The sequence below is a fragment of the Emydura macquarii genome, unplaced genomic scaffold (assembly GCF_026122565.2).
Source record: "Emydura macquarii macquarii isolate MOO-44397 ecotype Brisbane River unplaced genomic scaffold, CSIRO-AGI_Emac_v2 contig_2805, whole genome shotgun sequence".
Lineage (NCBI taxonomy): Eukaryota > Metazoa > Chordata > Testudines > Chelidae > Emydura > Emydura macquarii.
In genome coordinates this window covers 892,319-912,277 of record NW_027132942.1, presented here as the reverse complement: position 1 = coordinate 912,277, position 19,959 = coordinate 892,319, and the positions used below count along the sequence as shown (strand labels likewise).

The 19,959-nt window shown below is 56.4% G+C and overlaps 1 protein-coding gene across 1 annotated transcript; it reads left to right on the top strand.

Annotated features, from left to right (window-relative positions):
* Positions 1-1,874: 1,874 nt before the first annotated feature.
* Positions 1,875-16,421, top strand: LURAP1 (leucine rich adaptor protein 1). Its single transcript, XM_067567798.1, has 3 exons — positions 1,875-2,471; positions 12,617-13,825; positions 15,818-16,421. The coding sequence occupies exons 1-2, from the start codon at positions 2,283-2,285 to the stop codon at positions 13,355-13,357; spliced, it is 930 nt and encodes a 309-aa protein (XP_067423899.1). The 5' UTR covers positions 1,875-2,282; the 3' UTR covers positions 13,358-13,825; positions 15,818-16,421.
* The last annotated feature ends 3,538 nt before the right edge of the window (positions 16,422-19,959 follow it).

The window sequence follows — 19,959 nt, the reverse complement described above, 5'->3', positions numbered from 1 at the left end:
CAGGCCGTCGGGTTTTTAAGTGAATTGTTTCAGCATTGGTGATAGGCCCTGGAGACCTAAATTCTTTCAGCATCTCCCGCCTGGGAATCAACAGCACAAGATCCTCTCCATACTGCCTGTGCCAAGAGCAGACTTCACCCTTCATGTTGCTGTACCAACTACAGCCCCCCTCCTCCTGTAGGCTGTGCCCCTCTCTGACCTCCCAGGAGCCCCCCCCCCCACCAAATTTCCAGCACAAAGCGCTGACAGTTCACTCCAACTCCAGCTATGTGTAGTATAGATTTTTAATCACTCGTCACCTGCCTCAAACCGATTTGCTTTTCATTCTGCTAAAAATAAAGAATGCTTTTTATACACAGTACAGTTAACCTGTGGAACTCAGTGCTGCGTGATATCACAAAGGCAAATAGAGATAGGGAGAGAAATAGAATCTGCAGGTACGTGAACTAGGATAAAAATAAAAAGGGTTCCCACACTGTGATAGAAGATCTGATCCAAGCACTCCCATTAAGGCCACTAGCCAGATTCCCATTTCCTTCAGTCCCACTAACTGTTCTCGATCTGGGAACAAGAAGTATTCCCTAGATCTAGAATATTGTATACGTTGTACAGTGCCTAGGCCCATGACTGGGGCTCATCAGCGCTGAGGCAATACAAATACATAATCATCTGGATTGCATTTAGGGGTTTTGCACCTACCTACCCAACGTTGTTTATTATTATTTATCACTTGTGGTAAGGCAGCACTGAGAGGCTCTAACCAAGATCAAGGCCCTGCTGTGCTAGGTGCTGTACAAACAAGTAGTGAGAGGCAGTCCCTGCTCCAAAGAGTTTACGATCCAACAGACAAAGGGTGGGAGGGGAAACTGAGGCACAGAGCGGGGAAATGACTTGCCCGAGGTCACACAGCAGTCTAGAGGCTGAATGGGGAAGCGTACTCTGTCTCCTGAGCTCAAGCCTACTAGACCACGCTGCCTCAGGCAAGGCTGCTGTGCAAGATGGTCCAGGGGTCTGGAGCACTTCCTGCCTGGCACTTCCTATCTACCAAAGACTGTCATTTGAATAGGACTTTCCGGGGACCAGGCAGCAGTCTCTGTTGTATCCCTCCACAGTAGCGCTTGCAGTGTGTGTGGTGTGGGTGTAGGGCGAGCTGCTTCAAGTTCTGAAGCGCACAGGGTGTTCTTGGAGGCTAATTTTAGACTTGTTAGTGTTGGAAGCTGATATGGGGGGAGAACAATATTACGGGGCGGGGCGGCGTAAAACCCGGGTGGGTTTTTCTTTTTTTTTAATGCATATGAATCAAGTCACAAATTGCAGGCGAGGTTCAAAATGAAAACTGTTAAACCCCTTGGGTCAGGAGAAGACTCAGGATTTCGTCTCAGCAACTGACATGGGGCCATCCACAAAGGCCTCCGGGCTCCTTTGCCCAAGGATCAGTTGATGCCATGCGCCTGAAGGCTCAGCCTGTGCCAATTGACGTCTCCGGCAAAACTCCCACGGAGGGAAATGGTCCAGGATTGTATTTTCTGACACAAAATCCCCATGAATGGTTCTGACATTTATTTAGCACCTTCCACCAGAGGATCTCGGCAGGCTTTGCAAATAGCAGGTAGGTGGTTCTCATGAGACATCTGTGAGGGAGGTCAGTCCTATTCTCTCAATTGCACACGTGGGGGAAACTGAGGCACAGAAAGGGACGTGACTTGCCCAACATCACACGGGATAGCTGCCTGGCATTGGGCGCCCCGTTCTGATGGGTGCTCATTCACCCCCGCCCCCTTCCTTCCCCCCCCCCCCCAACATTTAGTACTTCCCCCCTCCCCCGTGCCTGCAGCGCTAAGGATTGCTTTGCGCCTGCTCTCCACTCGGGGAAATAAGGCAGCCGCTGCCCCTTCACTCGGTGCCTTACGGCGGCGGGCGAGCCGGCTCCCCTCTCTGCCCGCGGCGCGGCCGGGCGGGGGCCAGTCGGGCGGGCAGGTGGAAGAGGCGGGGCGGGGGGAGCCCGGCTGCAGCCCCCCCCCACCCCGGATCTGCCTTTGCACCCCCCGTGCATGCTCGTGCGGGAGAGGGAGAGATCCTGCATCGGGCTGATGCTGCATTAAAGCCGTCGGGGGGGCAGGAGCTGCGGGAGAAGTTCCCCCCCCCCGGGGGGAGGGCGTTGCAGCTGGGCCCCCCCTTCCAGGGCCGGTTCCCGCGTTCGGCTGCCGGGGGCGATGAGGGGGGCCCGGGCGCAGCGGGTGGCGTTGCAAGGGCTGCCCCCCAGCTGAGCTCGGGGGGGGGGGATGGAGGGGCCGGGCGAGCCCCTGCCCGCCGGGCGGCAGGAGCTGGAGAGCAAGGTGGGGCGGCGGGCGCCCGAGGGGCTGGTGCGCTGGCTGCGGGAGGACCCGGCCGCCGGGCTGCTCGGGGGGAGCCCGGCCCGGGGCCAGCGCCGGGGGCTGGCGGAGAAGATCAAGGCGCTGAAGCTGGAACTGGTGAGTGAGGCTCTGCCTCCGATCCCCTCCGTCCGTCCGTCCGTCCCGCCGGGGCCGCGGAGCCCCTGCTTTCCCATCTCCCTGCCCCACAGCCTCCCCTCCCCGTCTCTCCCTGCCCCACAGCCCCCCTTCTCTCCTTCCCCCCATGCCCGCCATCTGGGGCCACGCAGCCCCCCTCTCCGTTCGCCTTGCGCCTGCCCTCGGGGGCTACAGCCCCACTTCTCATTTTCCTTCCACTTCCTAGCCCTGGGGGCTACAGCCTCCTGTCTCCTCTTCCCTTCCCTCCCTGGGGCCACAGCCCCCCAGCTGTCCCCTGCAGCCACAACTCCCATCTCCTTGGTCCACAGATTCCCATCCCGCCCCCCCCCTCACTCTGCCCCTCCGGGGACCACCATCCCCTTCCCATCTCCTTCTCTCTGTCCCTTGGGGCAAGACCCTCCCGGGGGAGGAGGGGTTGGGACAGTTTCCCCCACTCTGCCCTTTGGAGGGTGCTAGGGCCAACATCGGCCCCTTGGAGTCACAACCCCCCCCCCTTCCTCTCTGCCCGCTGGTCCTGGGGGCTTTAGGGTAGCATCCACTCCCTCTTCTCTGCCCCGTGGGAAGGTTGGTGACAATACATCTCACCCCCGGCAGGATGTATGACCGATCTTCTCTCATGCCCATCACCGTGGTACCTAGGCCCGTCTCCTCTCTGGCTCCCGGAGGCGCCGTGGGATGGCCTGCTAGGGTGCGGGATAACCTGTTTCTAAGCTCTGAGCCTGGCTCGTTGCCTGAATTAGAGGAGACGCTGCCCAGTGCAGCCCTCCAGATCATCAGCTCTGCTGTTGGCACGGTTGTCCCTGACTGTGGGGTAGGACCGGAGAAGCAGAAGATGGGGCATTGCTGTTGCGGCTGGGGTGTCCTAGCGGCATCTGAGGTCCCTGCACGGCAGCCCGCACACAGAGGGCAAGGGAGAGTTGAGTGGTCATCGCACGAATGGGCAGTGACTGTTGTCTCTTAGGGCCTGTTCCTGACCGGAGCTGAGCACACTTGATTGCAGTTGGCGTCCCAGGAGCTCAGCACCTCTCAGGATCAGCCCCCCGCCCCCAGGCTAGACTAGTGCCTTCTGCTGTTTGGATGGAAAGACCAACTGCTCTGAATAGCTGAACCACTGGCGCTGTGTCCGTGGGTGGGAGCTGCACCCAGCAACAGCTTATTCTATAGCATTTGATTCGATCAGCACGTTGGTAACCGAACACTTCAGCTGGGCTGGGGAGGGTGGCGTCAGGAGCAAAACATTTTCAAGGGGCCTCTAGATAGATATTACGGCTCTCCCTGTCTGTCTAATCCTGGCCATTTAGACACTTATCCTCAGGGAAGGAGGAAAGGCCCTGTGGCTAAACCACAGCACTGGGGATTCAGGAGACCTGGATTCTTTCCCTGAATTTCTGAGCGACCTTGGGCAAGTCACTTAACCTCTCTCTCTACCTCAGTTTCACCCTCTGCAACTCTTACCCAATGGCTCACGTTAAAGCAGAGAATTTGTGGGCTCCGTTGCCGGCATTGCCACTTGCCGATCATTCATGCACAGCTGGTCTGTGACTCAGTTTCCCCTGCTGTAATGTGGATGGTGGTCATGTTCCCCATATCTCACAGCAGGCTCGGGCAGGGTTACGTTTGGCTCATGCTTGTAAAGTGCATTGAGATCCTTGAAGGGACGAGGGTATAGCAGCGCAAAATATTATCCAGCCAAAACTTGGGATGCAGGTTTTTCCTCCCCAAAAAACCCATCAAGACTGGATCATCTTTAAAGTGTTGTTATGGACAGGTTATTTCCGCTAGCCTCCTCCTCCTTCAACACATCTGCTGCCTATCTGAGTCACCTCTTTTCACTGTCAGTAGACGTTCTCACCCCAGTTAGCTCTGCAGAGCCCACACACGGATGGGAAAGGGAAGCCGGAGTCTGTTCTGCCTCCTGCATCATTAGCGGTGATCTGAGCGCGGGATCGTAACACTCCAAAAGGCAGAAAGGGAACAGTGGGAGCCCAGCAGCTGGCGAGCGACTCGCGGCATCGCTACGGGATGACTTAGGAGACGGAGAGTAGGTTCCTGTAGTCAGGCGAGACGGCAGGGGGCAGTTTAGAGAGAAGGGTGAACGATCCACATTGGATGCAGTGACCTGGCCAGCTTCCAACCCCCTTTCTCGAGTGGAAGTTCTTTAATGCTTACCAGGGCTTAGGACCTCGGGTTTATCTCTCATCGGAGAGATACCACTTCCAGCAGTGCGCTGACTCTGACCACCGCGCAAAGGCATCAGCTCAGCAGTGACATGGAAGGAAAAGAATCACCCCACTTCCTGGAGCATCCAGAGAAGTCTGCCTTCCGAAGTACTTACTGTGGGATTAACAAGTGCTGCCTGGGAGAAATACTCTTGTTGTCAGATGAGTGTCTTAGCATTACTCTTGGCCTACCTAGGTTTCCTGGAATCACATGTTCAAATCCTACTGGGGGTGATAAAAGCTTTCATCCTTCCGCCGCAAACAAACCGAGCTCTAGGTTCCTCTGCATGGATAGGCTGTGACAATCCTAGGTCGCTTGTTACAAGAGCAGGGAGCTGCTCTGGTGTGTCCGTCCGTCCATCCCCCCCCCCGTTCATGGTAAAGCTATATGTCTGGCTGCTACTCTCCACCCCAGAAGCAGCTGCATGTCAGTGGAGTTTTATGGCCCTAGGTTTTGAAGTGCATTGTGATGGCAATAGCGATGTATGCTTAGTATTAGCGGATGCGAGCTTGAACCGGCCACCTGAATTCGAAACCTTTTCCCCTTCATTGATCGCTCAGGAGATGTGGGATTTGGATCCAAAATGGGCCAAGCGTTAATGATCAGTATTTTTAACATTCCCCCAAATGGCCACCAGTCCAAACTCCTTGCCCTGTGTTAGCACACGAGAACTAAAAAGAAACCCCCAAGAGAAAATTGACAATATCCTTTCAACTTTAAAAGTCTAAGGTATTATTAGTAAGGTGGGAGGATTTTTATCTAGCAGGCCAAATTCATGCATGCTGTTACAAGGGAGGCTTAGGGCCTGTTTGGGTTTTTTATATCTTGACAGATTCTCTTTCACATGCCGTTTTTGGGTGAGCAGACATCGTGCTGTTGCTTTAAGAGTGCAGGGCCTCTGACTCAGTAAATCCTGGCCCTGCTTTTATGCTGTGAAGTCTGCCACGCTCAGCCAGATGCTCCATACATCAGGGCCGCTCTCCGCTTCTTGTTCAAGTTGCAAACCGAAGCTGGGGATTTGCGATGGGGGAGGAAGGTTGTGGGGCTGGGAGGACGGAGGGAGCCAGTTGTGTCAACACGCTTAGCAGAGGAGAGCCCTAGTTGCATTGGCAACAGGAGCTAAAGGGAATGAGTGTCATTTTGCTAGAGAGATCAAGCCCTGAATGTGCTGCACGGAGACTGACCCATCGCACACCCTGCTTGATTGCGGTACACCAGCAGGGCAGGGATGCTTGTGTGTCTTCACACAATAGGATCTTGGTGCAAGACTACGGCTCTTCGGCATTATGGTAACACAAATAAATAATCATGCCACCCAGCCTGTGGATAAAACGTTTCCAGGCCCACCGGTCAGACACCAGCACATTTTTCACCTTTCACGCCTGTGTTATATTTGACTGGGTTCACGTGCTGGTTGCGTTGCATGTGTTCTGAAACGCTTTTAGCTTTCGGCTGGAGACAGCTGCCCGTTTAGCCGCCTTTCCCGGCCATTCCAGACCATGCATTGCTGGTGATAGTCACAAGTACCTCAAACCGCGGGGAAAGCCAGCTCAGCTTGCTTCAAGCCACTTTTTCCTCTTAAAGGGGCACCGCTGAGAAAAGCCCTCCTAGGTTCACAAACTAATTTCCTCAGCGGTGTTGCTGACAGCGCCTGGGATCCTGAGAATGGCGATATGAAACACCTGTTTTTCACTAGTGCCGCTGTTTACCTGCTGGTCAGTTTTCACATTTCATTTCTAGGTGGTTTCACTTCCTGTTTCTCATGTATAAACACTGTGGGCTTCTGGCTACCTTAGGTACTTACCTAGCTCCTCATTACAGCAGTATCTACATGCCTCAGAATATATAATTGACCCTAGCTTCACAGCCCCCCTGCGAGGTAGGGCAATTGTTCTACCCATTTTACAGGTAGGGTACTGAGACATAAAGAGAGGAAATGAATCTGCAGCAGAGCAGGGACTTGGTTTATAGCCCTGCCTTGTATTTTTTTTAATCCTGGCTGTAGGCTGTTGCCCATATCCATATAAGGGTCAGCTCCTTTCTTTTGTGTCCTAGTGCCAGATCCTCGGTGTGCATGGGCATGTACTGAGTATTCCCAAGATATTTAATTTGTTCGGTTTCTTTGCCGCGTGACTCATCTCACAGCAGAATCCGAGAGGAAAATGTCAATAGATTGATATTCTCAGAGGGGAAGGCGATTAAAAGAGCCACTGACAGCTGGGGTTCAAAAGCATTCTGCCACACTTACAGATAATTCCACAGGGAATTTTTTGCTTCATCTGTTTGTTAGGAACAAAAACTGGGCTGAAGATTAGGGTGAAGATTCAGGAGCCAGGCTGAAGAATCAACATGCTGGTGTTGGGATCTTCTGGCAAATAGATCTTGCCTGCTGTGCTTGGGAGAGCTGAAAGGGGGGCGTCTTGGGAAATCAACTAGCACCCGGCAGTTTCAAGCGAAACTCCCAGCTGTCTCTCAATCCAAATTGTAATTAATCCAGTTCTGGGTCCAGAACTGGAACCAAGACTGGAGGGGCAGGTATTCATTTAGTTCCTCATCCCCCCCCACCTCAATCGTACTCCTCCACTTTGGGGAAGACAGTGTAGATCTTCAGTATGCGACCTTTCCTTGCACGCCCAGACGAGCGAGCGGTGAAATAGCAATGCTGACATTGACCTGACCACTGTTGAAATGTACAGGGCAGTTCACACCTCTGGGAGCCCGGGTGCCAGGCTTTCTGCAAGCATCGCTGCATTGGCTCACGCTGGAAGTGTTCCTCACAACCAAGAACAGCTGGAGACTTGCTCTGCATTTTAAGCGATAGCTGAGACACTGGAGAACCGTGAAGAGGTCCATCTGTGCCCCTCCCCTTCTCCGCTAGTCCTCTGCGCACCCCAGGTTTGGGAAATACCGCTGTACGACAACGGCTCTTTAAAGAACCCCGGCTGTGGGGCTTTTTAACGAAAACAATAGGCCACCTGTGGCGAGGCCATTTGTTCTGTGTTTTCCTGACGCCTGTGAACACTTCCTGGACCATGTTTCCTTACATGCGATTCCTCCATCTGTTACTTCCCCTGGCTGAGATCTGTCAGGCCGTGCCTTTGAGCACAAGCTCACCAAAAAGTCATTCTACCCCCTCCTCCATCGCAGCTTGGGAGCATGCAAGCCAAGGCCAGTTGCACTGAGTGTGCAAAGGAAATTGTAGCAGGATGTTTCCTACCGGATTCCCTTCACCCACCGTTCTCCTCCTACGGAGGGTTGACGTGAAAAAAGGTAGCGGCCATCTGGCTGAGCTCAGCACCTGGAGAGGAGGGGGGCGGTGGGTGTTGGCATGTCTCTTCTGCCAGGATCTGCCCGCGCTTGGATTCTCTGAAGGGCGGGCGAGGATTGTGGTCCCAGGTTTGGGCACGAGGGTGCTGTCTCTCAGGCCGTTCGTGTGGGGAGGCAGCGAGGAATGAGAGGAGGAGGAGGAGGATCGTAAATCCGGAGGCCGCGTGTATGTCTCCACTGCAGCGCCGAGTCTCAGAGCCCAGATCTTTTGCCGGGCTTGAGCCACAGGGCAGTGTAGACATCCCGGCTGGGGCTGGAGCCGGGATCTGAACCCCGGTGGGGGAGGAGGGCTTCGGAGCCCAGCCCACGCCAGAACAGCTACACTATTTTTAGCCCCGCAACCTGCGTCAAGTGGCCCGGGCTCTGAGATGGGCCGGCGGGGGATTTTCTGTGCAGGGTGGACGTGCCCAGAGAGCAGAAGGATGTTTGAAGGGCAACCCGCAAACGTCTTCTTTTATGCCCGTTTCTTTTAGGCCTAGATAGGCTTAACTTCTTTACGGAGCCGTAGATAAGTACGTGGGGAAGTTGGCCATTGGAGAGCTGCCTGGGGGAAATCAGAAGAGAAGGAGTGGGGCTGGGATGCGTGAGGGTTGGAGGAGATGAGTTTTAGAGCTGGCTGGGGATTTTTTGACCCTGTTTTTTTTGGGAGGGGTGGGGTGGGGGGGGGGGGGGTCAGAAGATGCTGATTTGTGAAGAATTGGTGCCAGGAACGTGCCCGTTTCGATGAAACTTTCACTGAGAACGATTCCTCGGGTCCAGGGTGGAGTTTCTGGCCCAAACCAGAGAGCCCCAGCCCAGCGTAGCCTGGGGGCCAGGGCAGGCATTTGGGCTGTCGGAGAAGCAGGTTCCAGTCCCTGCCCAGTGAATATTTATACAGAGCAAGTGGAACAGCTTCGACAGAAGAGATGGAGAAAGGCCCGGCCCAGACTAATAACCGGACTCAGGTCTTGACTGGCCCGGTGATTTCCCTGGCAGGTGGGTGGGTGTCTCTCTCTCTCTGGGGGCTTTCAAGAAAAGCGTGGGGGAGGTTTGCCTGGGAGTGGGGAGCTTTTCTTGTCCTCAAGCTGCTTCAGCTTCAGTTCACCACCAAGGCTGCAGGTTCCCATTTCCCCCAGCGCCAGGGAACCCCTGCAGGCCCCCCCCGCCGGCTGCTTGGAGTGGCTTCCACAGGTCTCCTCCTGTCCCAGGCTCACAACCCGTTCCCCTTCCCCACCCCTCCTTCGTGGAGCTGTGCTTCCAGCAGGCTGGCCCAGCTGCGCTCCTAACTCGGTGTTCCCCACGCTGCTCGCTCCCTCTTCTCCGGGGTTTATCCAGTTCTGGAGGTAGCTTCGGTTTGAACACCCCAGCTAGTTTGCTGCTCCCTTGAGCACCTCTGTCCTCAGCGTGGTACAGGGCTGCCTGGCCCCGCTCCCTTTGAAAGGGGACCGTGCATCTGGCTACAGTGCGCCGCTGCGCCCGGGTGGAGCGCGGGAAGCCCCGCGGGAGGTCATTCATCCCGGCCCACGGCAGCTCGTCCCTTCCCCTCTGTTTGCCAAATCCCTGTGCAGCCTGCTCCCGGATGCTCCCCTCGGGAGCGGTACGGCGGCAGCCCCTGGGCTGTCCGAACAGCTGGCAAGGAGACGGTCTCTGCCCCAAGGACCTTACAGGCTAGGGAGAAGCCGAGACACGGGGGCTGGATGTGGATAGATGGGGGGGTGGGGGGGAGATGAGGAAACAAGGAGATGTCAGCGTGGCTCGCACCAGCCCCAGCACGCCGCTCGGCTCCCCGCGGCCCAGCCTTGGGATGGCGGCAGGGGAGAGGAGAGATTTAGCCCGGGGGGGGCAGGTTCCACCAGTCCCTTTAGGGGAGGATTCCCCCAGTGGCTGGGGACGTTTGTCCGTGCCCGATTTCATCCTTTGCTGCCATCCCGCCCTGTGCATGGCTCTCCCGCCCCCCCGGGACCCGGCCAGCTGCAGGCAGTGCCGGGCCACAGCCGGCCTGCGTAGATCTTCCAGCCGCGCCTCATGAATCCCATCTCCCCCGCCCCAGGAGCCCCCCCCCCCCTCCCTTCCCTGCCTGGGCACCCTGGGCCCGGGTTTCCCTCCCGCACTGCGGCAGGAGGGCCGCTTTTGGCAGGCAGTGCAGCGCCCGGACGGGATTTCTGGGAGCGAGCCAGGTGCTTCAGCGCCGGTTAATGCTGCAGCGGGCCCGGCTCAGCGATTCAAAGAGCAGGGGGCGCGCTTCCCCCAGCGCCGCCTCGCCCTCCGAGCCTCGCCGGGGGTCTGCTGCTGCCCGGCGGGCGTTGGGGCACAGGCTGTGTGCATCTGCCCCCCGCCCCCCAAACCTCTCCCCGCTGTACTCCCTTGGAAGTTTAAGGAGCTAGTTCAAATGTCATCCCCCCCCCCCACCTCTACGTGTGCAGAGCAGGGCTAGCCCCTCCAACGGGGGGCGGTGGGGATGGACGGACAGACGGAGCCCCCCTTACCCCTACACATAGCAGGGCTATCCCCTCCAGCAGGGGGCAGTAGGGCCAGCGCCCTTTAGGGGTGAGCCCCCTCCCTCCCATGTTAGGTGACGGGAGCGCCGGTCGCTTGAGCACGGGAGCTTGACAGGGCCCATCTTCACTGGAGGATTAATCCTGGTATAGCCCCTCCCCCAGCCCCTCCTGTCCACACTCCACCTGCTTGCCCGTGAGTTCGGCGGTTCTGGCCCCGTGGAGGGTGCAGGCTGAGCGTGGGGACGGCTTTCAGTCCCCAGTGGAGACTCCCCCATGCTGCCCAGAGGAAGGGTAGAAGGGACTGCTGCGGGAGACGCCCCCCCAAGAGAGGGGTCCCAGCCCAATCAGCTGGACGTGCACCTAGGGCTCCGGGGACTCCAGAGCCTGCCAGCGGGCCACTGGGGCTGATCCAGATCTGGGGGGGGACACAAGCCATCCCCCACAGCCCCCAGCATCATAGCACACAGCATTTATCTGTCAGCTCCTGCGAGGCCTTCTTGCCACCCGGCTGCCTCTCGTAACCCTGCCTGCTTCCAAACCGGGGCTGACCGTCCGTGCGTCACTTCCCCCTGGAAGCAGCGGGGCCCACGAGCCGCGCGTTCCACCGGCCCAGTCGGTCGGTGCTAACAGCCCTTCCCCGGGTTGATCTCTGAGTCCCCCCCCCTCTCCAAAAATACCCCCAAGGGCCCAGTTGTCTGTTACGCCATTCCCACCATAAGCCAGGAATGGAGGGGGAAGGACAGGTCCCTTTGCACCTCCAGGGTCCAGCCCCCAGGGTAGGTTAGAGCAGCCTCAAGGCTGCTCTAACTTCAGCTCTGCCGTATGAAAAGAAAAGCACTGCCCCACCTGCCTCCAGCTTTCAGGGAGACCCCTCCAGTAGGGGTATGCCCGGGGGGGGGGAGGAGCGAGCATCGGCCCTAGCATTTGACCCCCTGTAGGCTGCTGGTGAGGGACGTGGGAGTGGATTGCAACTCAGGGCCTAGGTGCATCTTGAAGTGGGGAGGGGTCCAGCTCTGTGCTGCAGCTGCCTTCCCTGGTAACCCATGTGTTCATTTCCCTGGGCAAGAACCGTTCTGAGGATCCGTCCGGTTAAACGGATCCCTGTGGTGGGGCTGCCCCAGGGATCAGCGAGGCAGCCTGCGTTAGCTAGGACATGGAGGGGACGGGAACGTGGCCCGGGAACACGCCCGTGTTATGACTCCCGGCAGCCACTTCCACGTGCCGTACGGCGCCGGTCCATGCAGGGCTCACGCAGCCACCACTACCGGCCGCTCGCCTGCGGGGAGGCTGGTGGAGGTGGTGATTTGTAGGGTCCTGGAGGGTTTTGGCCAGGGTCCGGGTGGGAGAAGGGGGCTGCTGACATGTCTGCAGAGCCCTGGCAGCCAATTCCAGCAGGCTGTGCCCATCTCCACGCTGCCTGGAATTGCCAGTGGAGCCGAGAGGAGCGGGCAAAGATCCAGGTAGATGCTCTGTGTATCAACGGGCCCCATCGCTGTCACATCTGAGCGCCTCCCGGCCTGTGATGTGTTTGTCCCCCCAACACTCCGGTGAGGTAGAGCTGTGCTATCATCCCCATTGTAGAGATGGGAAACTGAGGCACAGTGACTTTGGGTTGGCCATCTCCACTGGCTAGCTTGAAAGAGCAGGAACGGCCTTGCCTTGCGTGGCCCGGAGGGTGCCCCCGATACAGGAGCCAGGCGAGGCCCCCCCGGCTCGGACAGCCGTGTGACCCCAGTGAAACGCTGCCGGCACCGAGGCGAGAGAGGGGGGAACTGCAGGGAAAGCCAGGCGCGAGGTCTGTGTGACCCCAGCGAGGCTGGCGCGTTGTCCATCCACTCCCTGCCGGTGCAGGGGCCTCCGGCTTTGGTGGCCCCTCCGGCTCTGCTGCTCTCTGCCTGCAGCACCGGCCGAGTCTCCTGAGGCCTGGGATCCTTTGCTCTAGTTCCAGCTGCTGGAGATGGGGAGGGGAGTGGCTGGGCGGGAGATGGCCTGTGATGGTCACCCCTCCTGGCCTTTGGCGAGCGCCCTCGGGGAACCGCCCGGGCACAGGCTGACTGGTGCGCCCTTTGTCTCCCCGCCCAGGCCTACCTGCGAGCCGTGGACGTCAGGATCCTGCAGCAGCTGCTGGCGGTGAACGAGGGCATCGAGGCGGTGAAGTGGCTCCTGGAGGAGAAGGGCACCCTGACCAGCCACTGTAGCAGCTTGGCCAGCAGCCAGTACAGCTTGGTGGGGAGCCAGGAGACCTCCCGCCGGGGCAGCTGCTCCAGCCTGCAGGACCCCACCGAGAAGCTGGACAGCATCTCCGTCGGCAGCTACCTGGACACGCTGGCCGACGAGATGGACGAGTACAGCCACGGCACCATGGAGCCCGTCATGTCCTCCACGCCAGGCCGACCGCCGGCCAGGATGGAGCAGGACTGGTCCAGGAGTGACCCGGCCAGGGCCCTGCCTGGTAAGCCAGGCAGTCCTGTGTCCCAGCCAGCGCAGGACAAATGCAAAGCGGACCCGGAGTGGCTCCGGATGGAGCATTCCTCGGCCCGGCCTGCCCAGGGGCAGAGCACCGGGGAGCCAAGCAGAACAACTCAGCCGCCCCAGGTGGCCAATGGCTTCTTGGGCAAACAGGCCCCTGCTTTGGAACCCTGGAAAGAGGCCGCCTCGCCACCCGCGGCGGGGGAGAAGCGGAGCAAGGGCGGCCCGGCCCCGAAGGCCTGGAGGAACGGCCAAGTGGCCTTTGAGAACGGCAAGCTGAACCGCCAGCTCCGCCTGGAATACGACGCGCACCGGCGCTGGGTGCAGTCGCAGGACGACGTGACGTTCCTGTAGCCCCGGGAACCCGGCCAGGCCGGCTCGCGAGGGGCTGAGCCGAGTGCTCTGTGCCACGCAGCACCAGCCCGGCTGATCCTCGCCCAGACGCCTGCATTGCCTTATCCGGATGGGCGAGTGGGGCGCTGCGGAGGACGCAGCATGGGGGGCGGATGCCCAAAGGGGCTGCGTTGTGCTTCCTCTGAGCATCAGCGGGAACAGCACGCAGAACTCTCTGCAGCGTCCCCTTTGCGATGTCCCCTTTCCCCAGAGGTCCGCGCTGGACCTGGGCTGTGTCGCAGCCTGGCGCTGTGCTGCAGAGACCTGCTGTTGGACTTACCCTGGCTGGCGAGGCCTCGAGGAGGGGTGATCGTTTCCGCCTGTTGGAGGAGCCAGGCTGCCCCCACCTCCCCCGGAAAGGCACTTCCTGTTCACCCCTCCTTGTATTACTGCAGGTGCTAGCGCTGCAAAGAGAGAACTTCTCCGCTGGTTTCAGCCTGCAGCAAAGCCTTCGCCCGGGGTTTAAGGAGGGGAGGGTGGTACAGCGATTCGAGCAGGGGGTTATTACTGGCTCTGCCTCCGCCTGGGACTTTAGCCCCTTCGCTTTGCCATGCCTCAGTTTACCCGTTTGCAAAATGGGGCCGATAAGCTGCCTAGCTCACAGAGTGGGGGTTTATTGGCATGCCAGTAGCGCTGCGCCGGATGCAGCCCAAGCCCAGGTCCGGGGAGCGTGCAGGCCTGACGGAGCAGATTGGGGCGTTTCAGGCGCACGAGGCATCTCAGCCTTTGCCCGCGGGGCCATGCGTGACCTCCCTGGAGGGTAGAGCCTGGGAAGAGGGCTGGAGTGGCTGGAAGGGCCCCTAAAAGCCCCCGTTGCAATCGGGAGGGTTTCCTTGGGTGCGGGCACTGTGGAGAACAGCCGGAGGGCTGCCCTCCGAGGACACCATTGCAAGCTCTGGAGTAGGGGACATGCTAGGAGCGGGGCAGAGAGTGGCGTTTGGGGGTGGATTGTTGGCAGTGCTGCAACCCATAGGCGCCCCGCGCTGCCTGCTGTACCAGGATCATGGGGTGCGAAGGTGGCTTTACAGTCTCCATAACCCCCCCGTGGGACTGCAGGTTCTGAGCGGCATCTCTTGGCCCAGCCCAGAATCTCTCCCCTGTGCATGTTGGGTCAGATCAAACGGGCTCAGTTTGCAAAAGGCAGGGTTTTCTAACTGCCCAGCCCCGCCCAGGGACCGGAAAGCCCAGCTTCCCCTTCCCTCCAGTCTGTCTGGCTTAGCTGAGTTGTTCTCCATCCAGATGCAATCAGGTGCAAGTGAGGCGTTGGCGCCAGCACACCAGGAGGGATAGACTGTGCTGCTGCCCCGCAGCGAGCTTGTCCTCTGACGATGCGTGAGCCGGAACACAAACCAGCTCGTTTTCCCTGACCGGGGCGGGGGGGTTATTTCACGGCTGAAAGGAGAAAAGTGATGACAACTTTTTTTGTCATTCAGATCAACCAATCGGAAAGACATTGCGGTTTTATAGAGACACTTTCCGACCGTAACTGCATTTTAAACCAGTTTTCTTTGCATGTCCAATTTTCCCTGTTTTAGGTAGAGTTTGAGTCTGGACAATGGTTGCCCAACCCTCCCTTGAGAGGGAAACCTGCCCCATTGTTAACCTGGGGGTGGGTAACCAGGAGCTGTGTACCCAGCAAACCATCACCTGGGAGGCAAATGGGGTGAAATTTTAAGGGAGACATGAGACCGTCTACACCCACAGGTCTCTCTTTGTGATGGTTTCAAGCCCAAGCCAACCGTTGCTGCTCCCAAATCAATCAGCGCGGCAGAAAGATGCTCTGCTCAGATGCATCCTCTGTTTGTCACCCTCTGTCCGTGCTGACCGGGGCTTATTTTGGGAGGTTCTTCCCACCTGTCTGAATTGCAGTTTGAAAGAACCTTGCAGGCCTGATTCCCTTTCCCTTCTGCTGCTGCAAATCCAGAGTACTTCCATGGAAGTCAGTGTCAACACAAGCGTAAGGGAGAGGGGAATCCTGGGAGGGTAAATTTCGGCACCGGGGCAAAAGCAGAAGAGAAGTAGCACTTTCCCTTCCTTGAACCCTGTAAGGGTGATGGGATTGCTGAATGCATTTGAAACCTGCATGTGTTTGACCCGTGAACCTGTAAGAGCAATGGTTGCCTGCTTTCCTCCTACCCCTGAAGCAGATAAAGTGGCAGTGCCAGGGTTGCACCTGGACTGTTAGGTAATTCAGACCGGGATGGCACCATCCAGATGACCGGGGACTGGGAATTCTGACTCCTCTTCCGTGGAGCCCTACAGAATTTAGTTGCTGCCGCTTAGCTCTCGCTCTTAATATTAATTCACCGTCCGAGCCCTGACTTCCGTTTGTGGTGGTTTGGTTTGGTTTTTGTTTTTTTGTGGTTAAAACATTTCTTTGCAGTGCAGCTGATCAGCGTCTCGGTTACTTCCCCACCGCAGCAAAACTGGATCCTCAGAGCCAGATTGTGCTTTGACCGATACGGACAGCCTGGTGCGTTGGTGGCCAAAAGCAGAACAAAGCTGGAAGTCATGATAGAGGGATCGGCGACCACCAGGCCGCTGTGGTCTCGGGAAATCACTGCGACAAAGCCTGGCGTTCCATCCACGGCACCAGCGCTCAGCCTTGGTTCTATGGCAGAGAAAAGACGGGCTCCATAATGAGCCATCCCAGGAGGCTGATGTCTGTCTCTTCCCCCCCAGCCTCTTCTGGTTTGCCACCACCCACAAACGTCGTGTGCACAGCTGCCTTCGTTTCCCATATAACCAGCTAAGCACCTGAAAGCAGTGGCGGCCCATTGTCGGGAGGGGAAGGGGCGCCCTGCTTTATTTCTAGATGTTGTGCCATCTGAAGCTTCCTTTGCAATGTTGCGTGTCAGCACATCGGTAACTCGGCTCTGGAGGCTGGGTAGCACGTCCTGGGGGAGGGAGGATGAAACACGGGTCATGATGTGCCTGCCCCAGGAGCAGGGTTGGCCAATGCTGTTAATAAAACCACTGTCAGTGTGAATATCTCGCTTAATAAACAATAACCTTACTAAAACAAGCACCAAAAATGCATGCTTTTCTTTATCCCCGCCTCGTAAAATGGGGGAGATTTCGAGCCAAGAAGCTGAAGAGCAGAAATTCCTAACACAGCTGGCCAGATTACAGATGGCACGGCAGCAGGGAAGGAATGCTGTTGAATCAGTCAGTCCTCTGCATCAAGGCATGATTTGCACCATCCCTTAGCTATGCATACCTCCAGCCTCTAGGTATTTACACCATGCTCAGCACCACAGGAACAGAAGGCAAGTAACAAACTCTTCTTTTCTTTCACTCTGCATTCTGCCATGCAAGTCTAGTGGGGTCCAGCAAAGCCTGGATCACTTTACTGTGGGGGATCCCTGGTTCCGGGAGAACTCCCATTTACCCCTTACTCATCAGTAATCTGGAAACATGCCGTGATCAGATGCTTCTCCCCATGCTAAGTTCATTGACTGGAGCCAATCTAGCTGGAAGGCATTCCGGCCACGACTAGTCAAGCCGTGTGGTGAGTGGAAATTCCAGTTCGCGGAGGATTTTGAGATTTCGAAATCTGGTTTAGCTCCCGTTCAACCCCCAACGTTTTGAAATTCTTGGCAAAAGAAATTTCTGGGAAAAAAAGCTAATTTTGGGGTAGGTCAAAAATGTTTTGTTTCGACAAAATCAAGACATTTTCTGTCGATTTTAGGCTTTGTAAAATGTTACAGTAGAACATATAATAGTGGATTAAAAAATGTGAAACAAAAAGTCATTTCGAAAGGAAAAATGTAAACATTTTTATTCTGGAAATGTCAAAACAGGACGTTTCAACATTGTCAAATCTTCCTTGCCCCCCATTTATTCCCCCGAATTGAACTTTCAGTGAAATGGTCTCAGTTTTGCAAAGCGTTTCAACAAAAAGCCTGTTCCCTGCCATTTCAGCTCTAGTTTCTAGCTTTGAAATGGTGATTGGAAAATGAATTTATTTCTAGCCCTCCGTCCTTGGGCAAATCTGAGTCTGGAGGAAAGTTAGTGGTGTCATTTGCCCCACAAGCAGATTGGCATCTTCTTGTCTCTTAGGTAACCAGCACTCTCAGGGGCTTTTAGAAAATGGATTGTTCCTGTGATGTGGTGAGTTGATGGTGACAGCTGGTGCTTTTTGGACTGGGGGAGGACAGGGGAAGGATGGTTCAGTGGTTAGGGCACTAGCCCATTCCATGGGAGAGCTGAGTTCAGTTCCTTGTTCTGCCACATCCTGGGGTGGCCTTGGGCAAGTCACTTAAGCACATTAGGAGCCTAAGTAGCTTGGAGAATCTGGGCCGTGGTCTCTCTGCGCCTCAGTTTATCTTCTGTAAAATGTGCATAACAGCAGTGCCGTACCTCACAGTGGTGTTGTGGGGGGCATTACAGGATTATGTAGTGCTCAGATACTACAGGATTAAGAGATTCTTAACTATTGGAGAAGACTTGGAAGATGGGACAAATCAGAAGGCTGTTGGTTTTCCTACAGCAGCCCTATTACTCCGAGAACAGAGCCAAGCCTTATGGGTCTCTCAAGCAGGGATTCCCCCCTGCTCAGCCCAGGAGCATTTCTGGACTAAGGAGAAAGCAGAGGAAGTTGATAACGGAGAAAGATTCCCCTTTTTGTGGGATTATACAACAGATTTGTACTCTCTGAGTCCCGGACGACTGGAGTGGGTTTTTTTCCAACCACATGAGCAGTTGCTCATAAAAACACATGTTTCAAAGAAAATGCAAACCATATCCTCCAAGAATATGTTCCAGTTTTAACTTTCATTACATCCCCCTGCTTTTAACTATGAGCTTTTGCAGATGGAGACGCAGATGTCCAGGCTAGCAGAGTTATGTAGGATTTCCTATTTTCCTTCAGGATTAAAATCCCACGGACGCTCCAAAAACTGAACCGGGAGGCTTTGTAAATTGGTAACAGACAAGGGAGCCTTTAATCTCCCTCCCTGATTTTACGCCAGGCCCAGGCAGGGGTGGCTGACGAGAGGCGGGATGGCCCAGTGGTTAGCGTTAGCCAGTGAGCGAGACGGGTTCAATTCACTGCTGTGTCACAATCGTCCTGTGACCTTGGGTGAGTCACTTAGTGTCTCTGGCCTCAGTTCTCCATCCGTGAAACACCACTGCCCTGCCTCAGAACTGTGGTATTGGGGGCCGGAGAGGTACTTATGACAAGATGGACAGCTGTTCTGGTCCGTGCAGTGATGTAGATCTGACGGCTGTTACGACCTGACAGCTGCTCGGTGCGCCTTTTAAAAAGCCTCCCGGCGGTTGGAAAGAGGGAGGTTTTTGAACTGGAGGGACTCGGTGTTTTTCAAAGCAACCCACCCTCCAGGGGAAGCAGAATGCGAAGGGACCGGGGCTGTCTGTGAAATGATTCAACGGGAGACATGCCAGAAGCTGCTCTTCATCTGGGATCCGCTCCGTGCAATTGAAACAAAGTGTAGCCCAGGGGGCAGGTTTATTTTGCCAATCGTCACTGCGTTAGATGAGGCCTAAAGCCAGGCAGTGAATTGGTGCCTGGGCTACCGTTAGAGCCCAGCTTTCTGTCCCTTGCCCAGCCTGCCAGAGCCCGGTGCCACCCAACCAGAAAGGCAGCACCTCCCTATCGGATTCATTTAAGTATTCGGATCCGTTTTCTTTTTCAAATCAGAGGGCACCCTTCCTAAAAGGACAAGAGTGGAGCTAGAGGAGAACCTGCTGGGATACAGTAAGATCCAACAATTCCCCCTGAACATTTTTTTTTATTCTTGAGGCCAGGGACGGTCAGATTTCCTTTTCCCCATCCCCTCCAATAACCGAGCTTGTCCCCTGAGTTTCAACCCTTCCTGCGTCCCTCTGGAGCGGAAGCTCTGAAACACCACGAGGGGGGCGGGGGGGGGGGGGGGGGCTTTTGTGCTGCTTCCATCCTAGCTGGAAGGTCCAGAATTATCTTTCCGAATGAGATCTGCAGAGCCCCCAACGGCCTGCGAGTTCAGGGAAACATCTGGAGGTTGGGCACGCATCCCCACTGAAGCTCTGGCTCAGGTTCAGCCATCGCTAGCTGAAATGGCCCCAAAGGCCGCTGGGATGTGGATCCTTTAGAAAGGGCTACAGCCTCTCCGCGTGCGGCCAGGAGCTACCTGCATCCAGGTGAAACTTCCTTAGCGTGAAAGGTGGGCAGCTGGTGAGCCACTGGTGCTTTCGGCCAGTCACTGACCCATAGAAACCATCTCCGCTGCCATGCAGGGTCATTCAAACATGTCTTTAAACCCCCCGTTGAATTCTGGAGCTGAACGATCAATCCATGATCCCAGCCTCCCTCTTGAGCTCCCCCTTCCTCCCAAGCCCTTGTTCAATCTCCCCCCAAGAACGTGCTAATTAGGGCCAAGGTGCAGCAGGGGGATTTCGAGCAGATCAGGTCAGTTTGGGTGAATTTACAGGGGGATCAAAATCAGGCTAACTATGGAAACCGGCTTTAGCTTTTACTGTACAGAATGTCTCTCAGTGCTCCCAAAATAGCAGTTTTAGTCCCTTTGGCCCTGGCTTCCTTCACCCCTGCCCTCGTGCCGTCT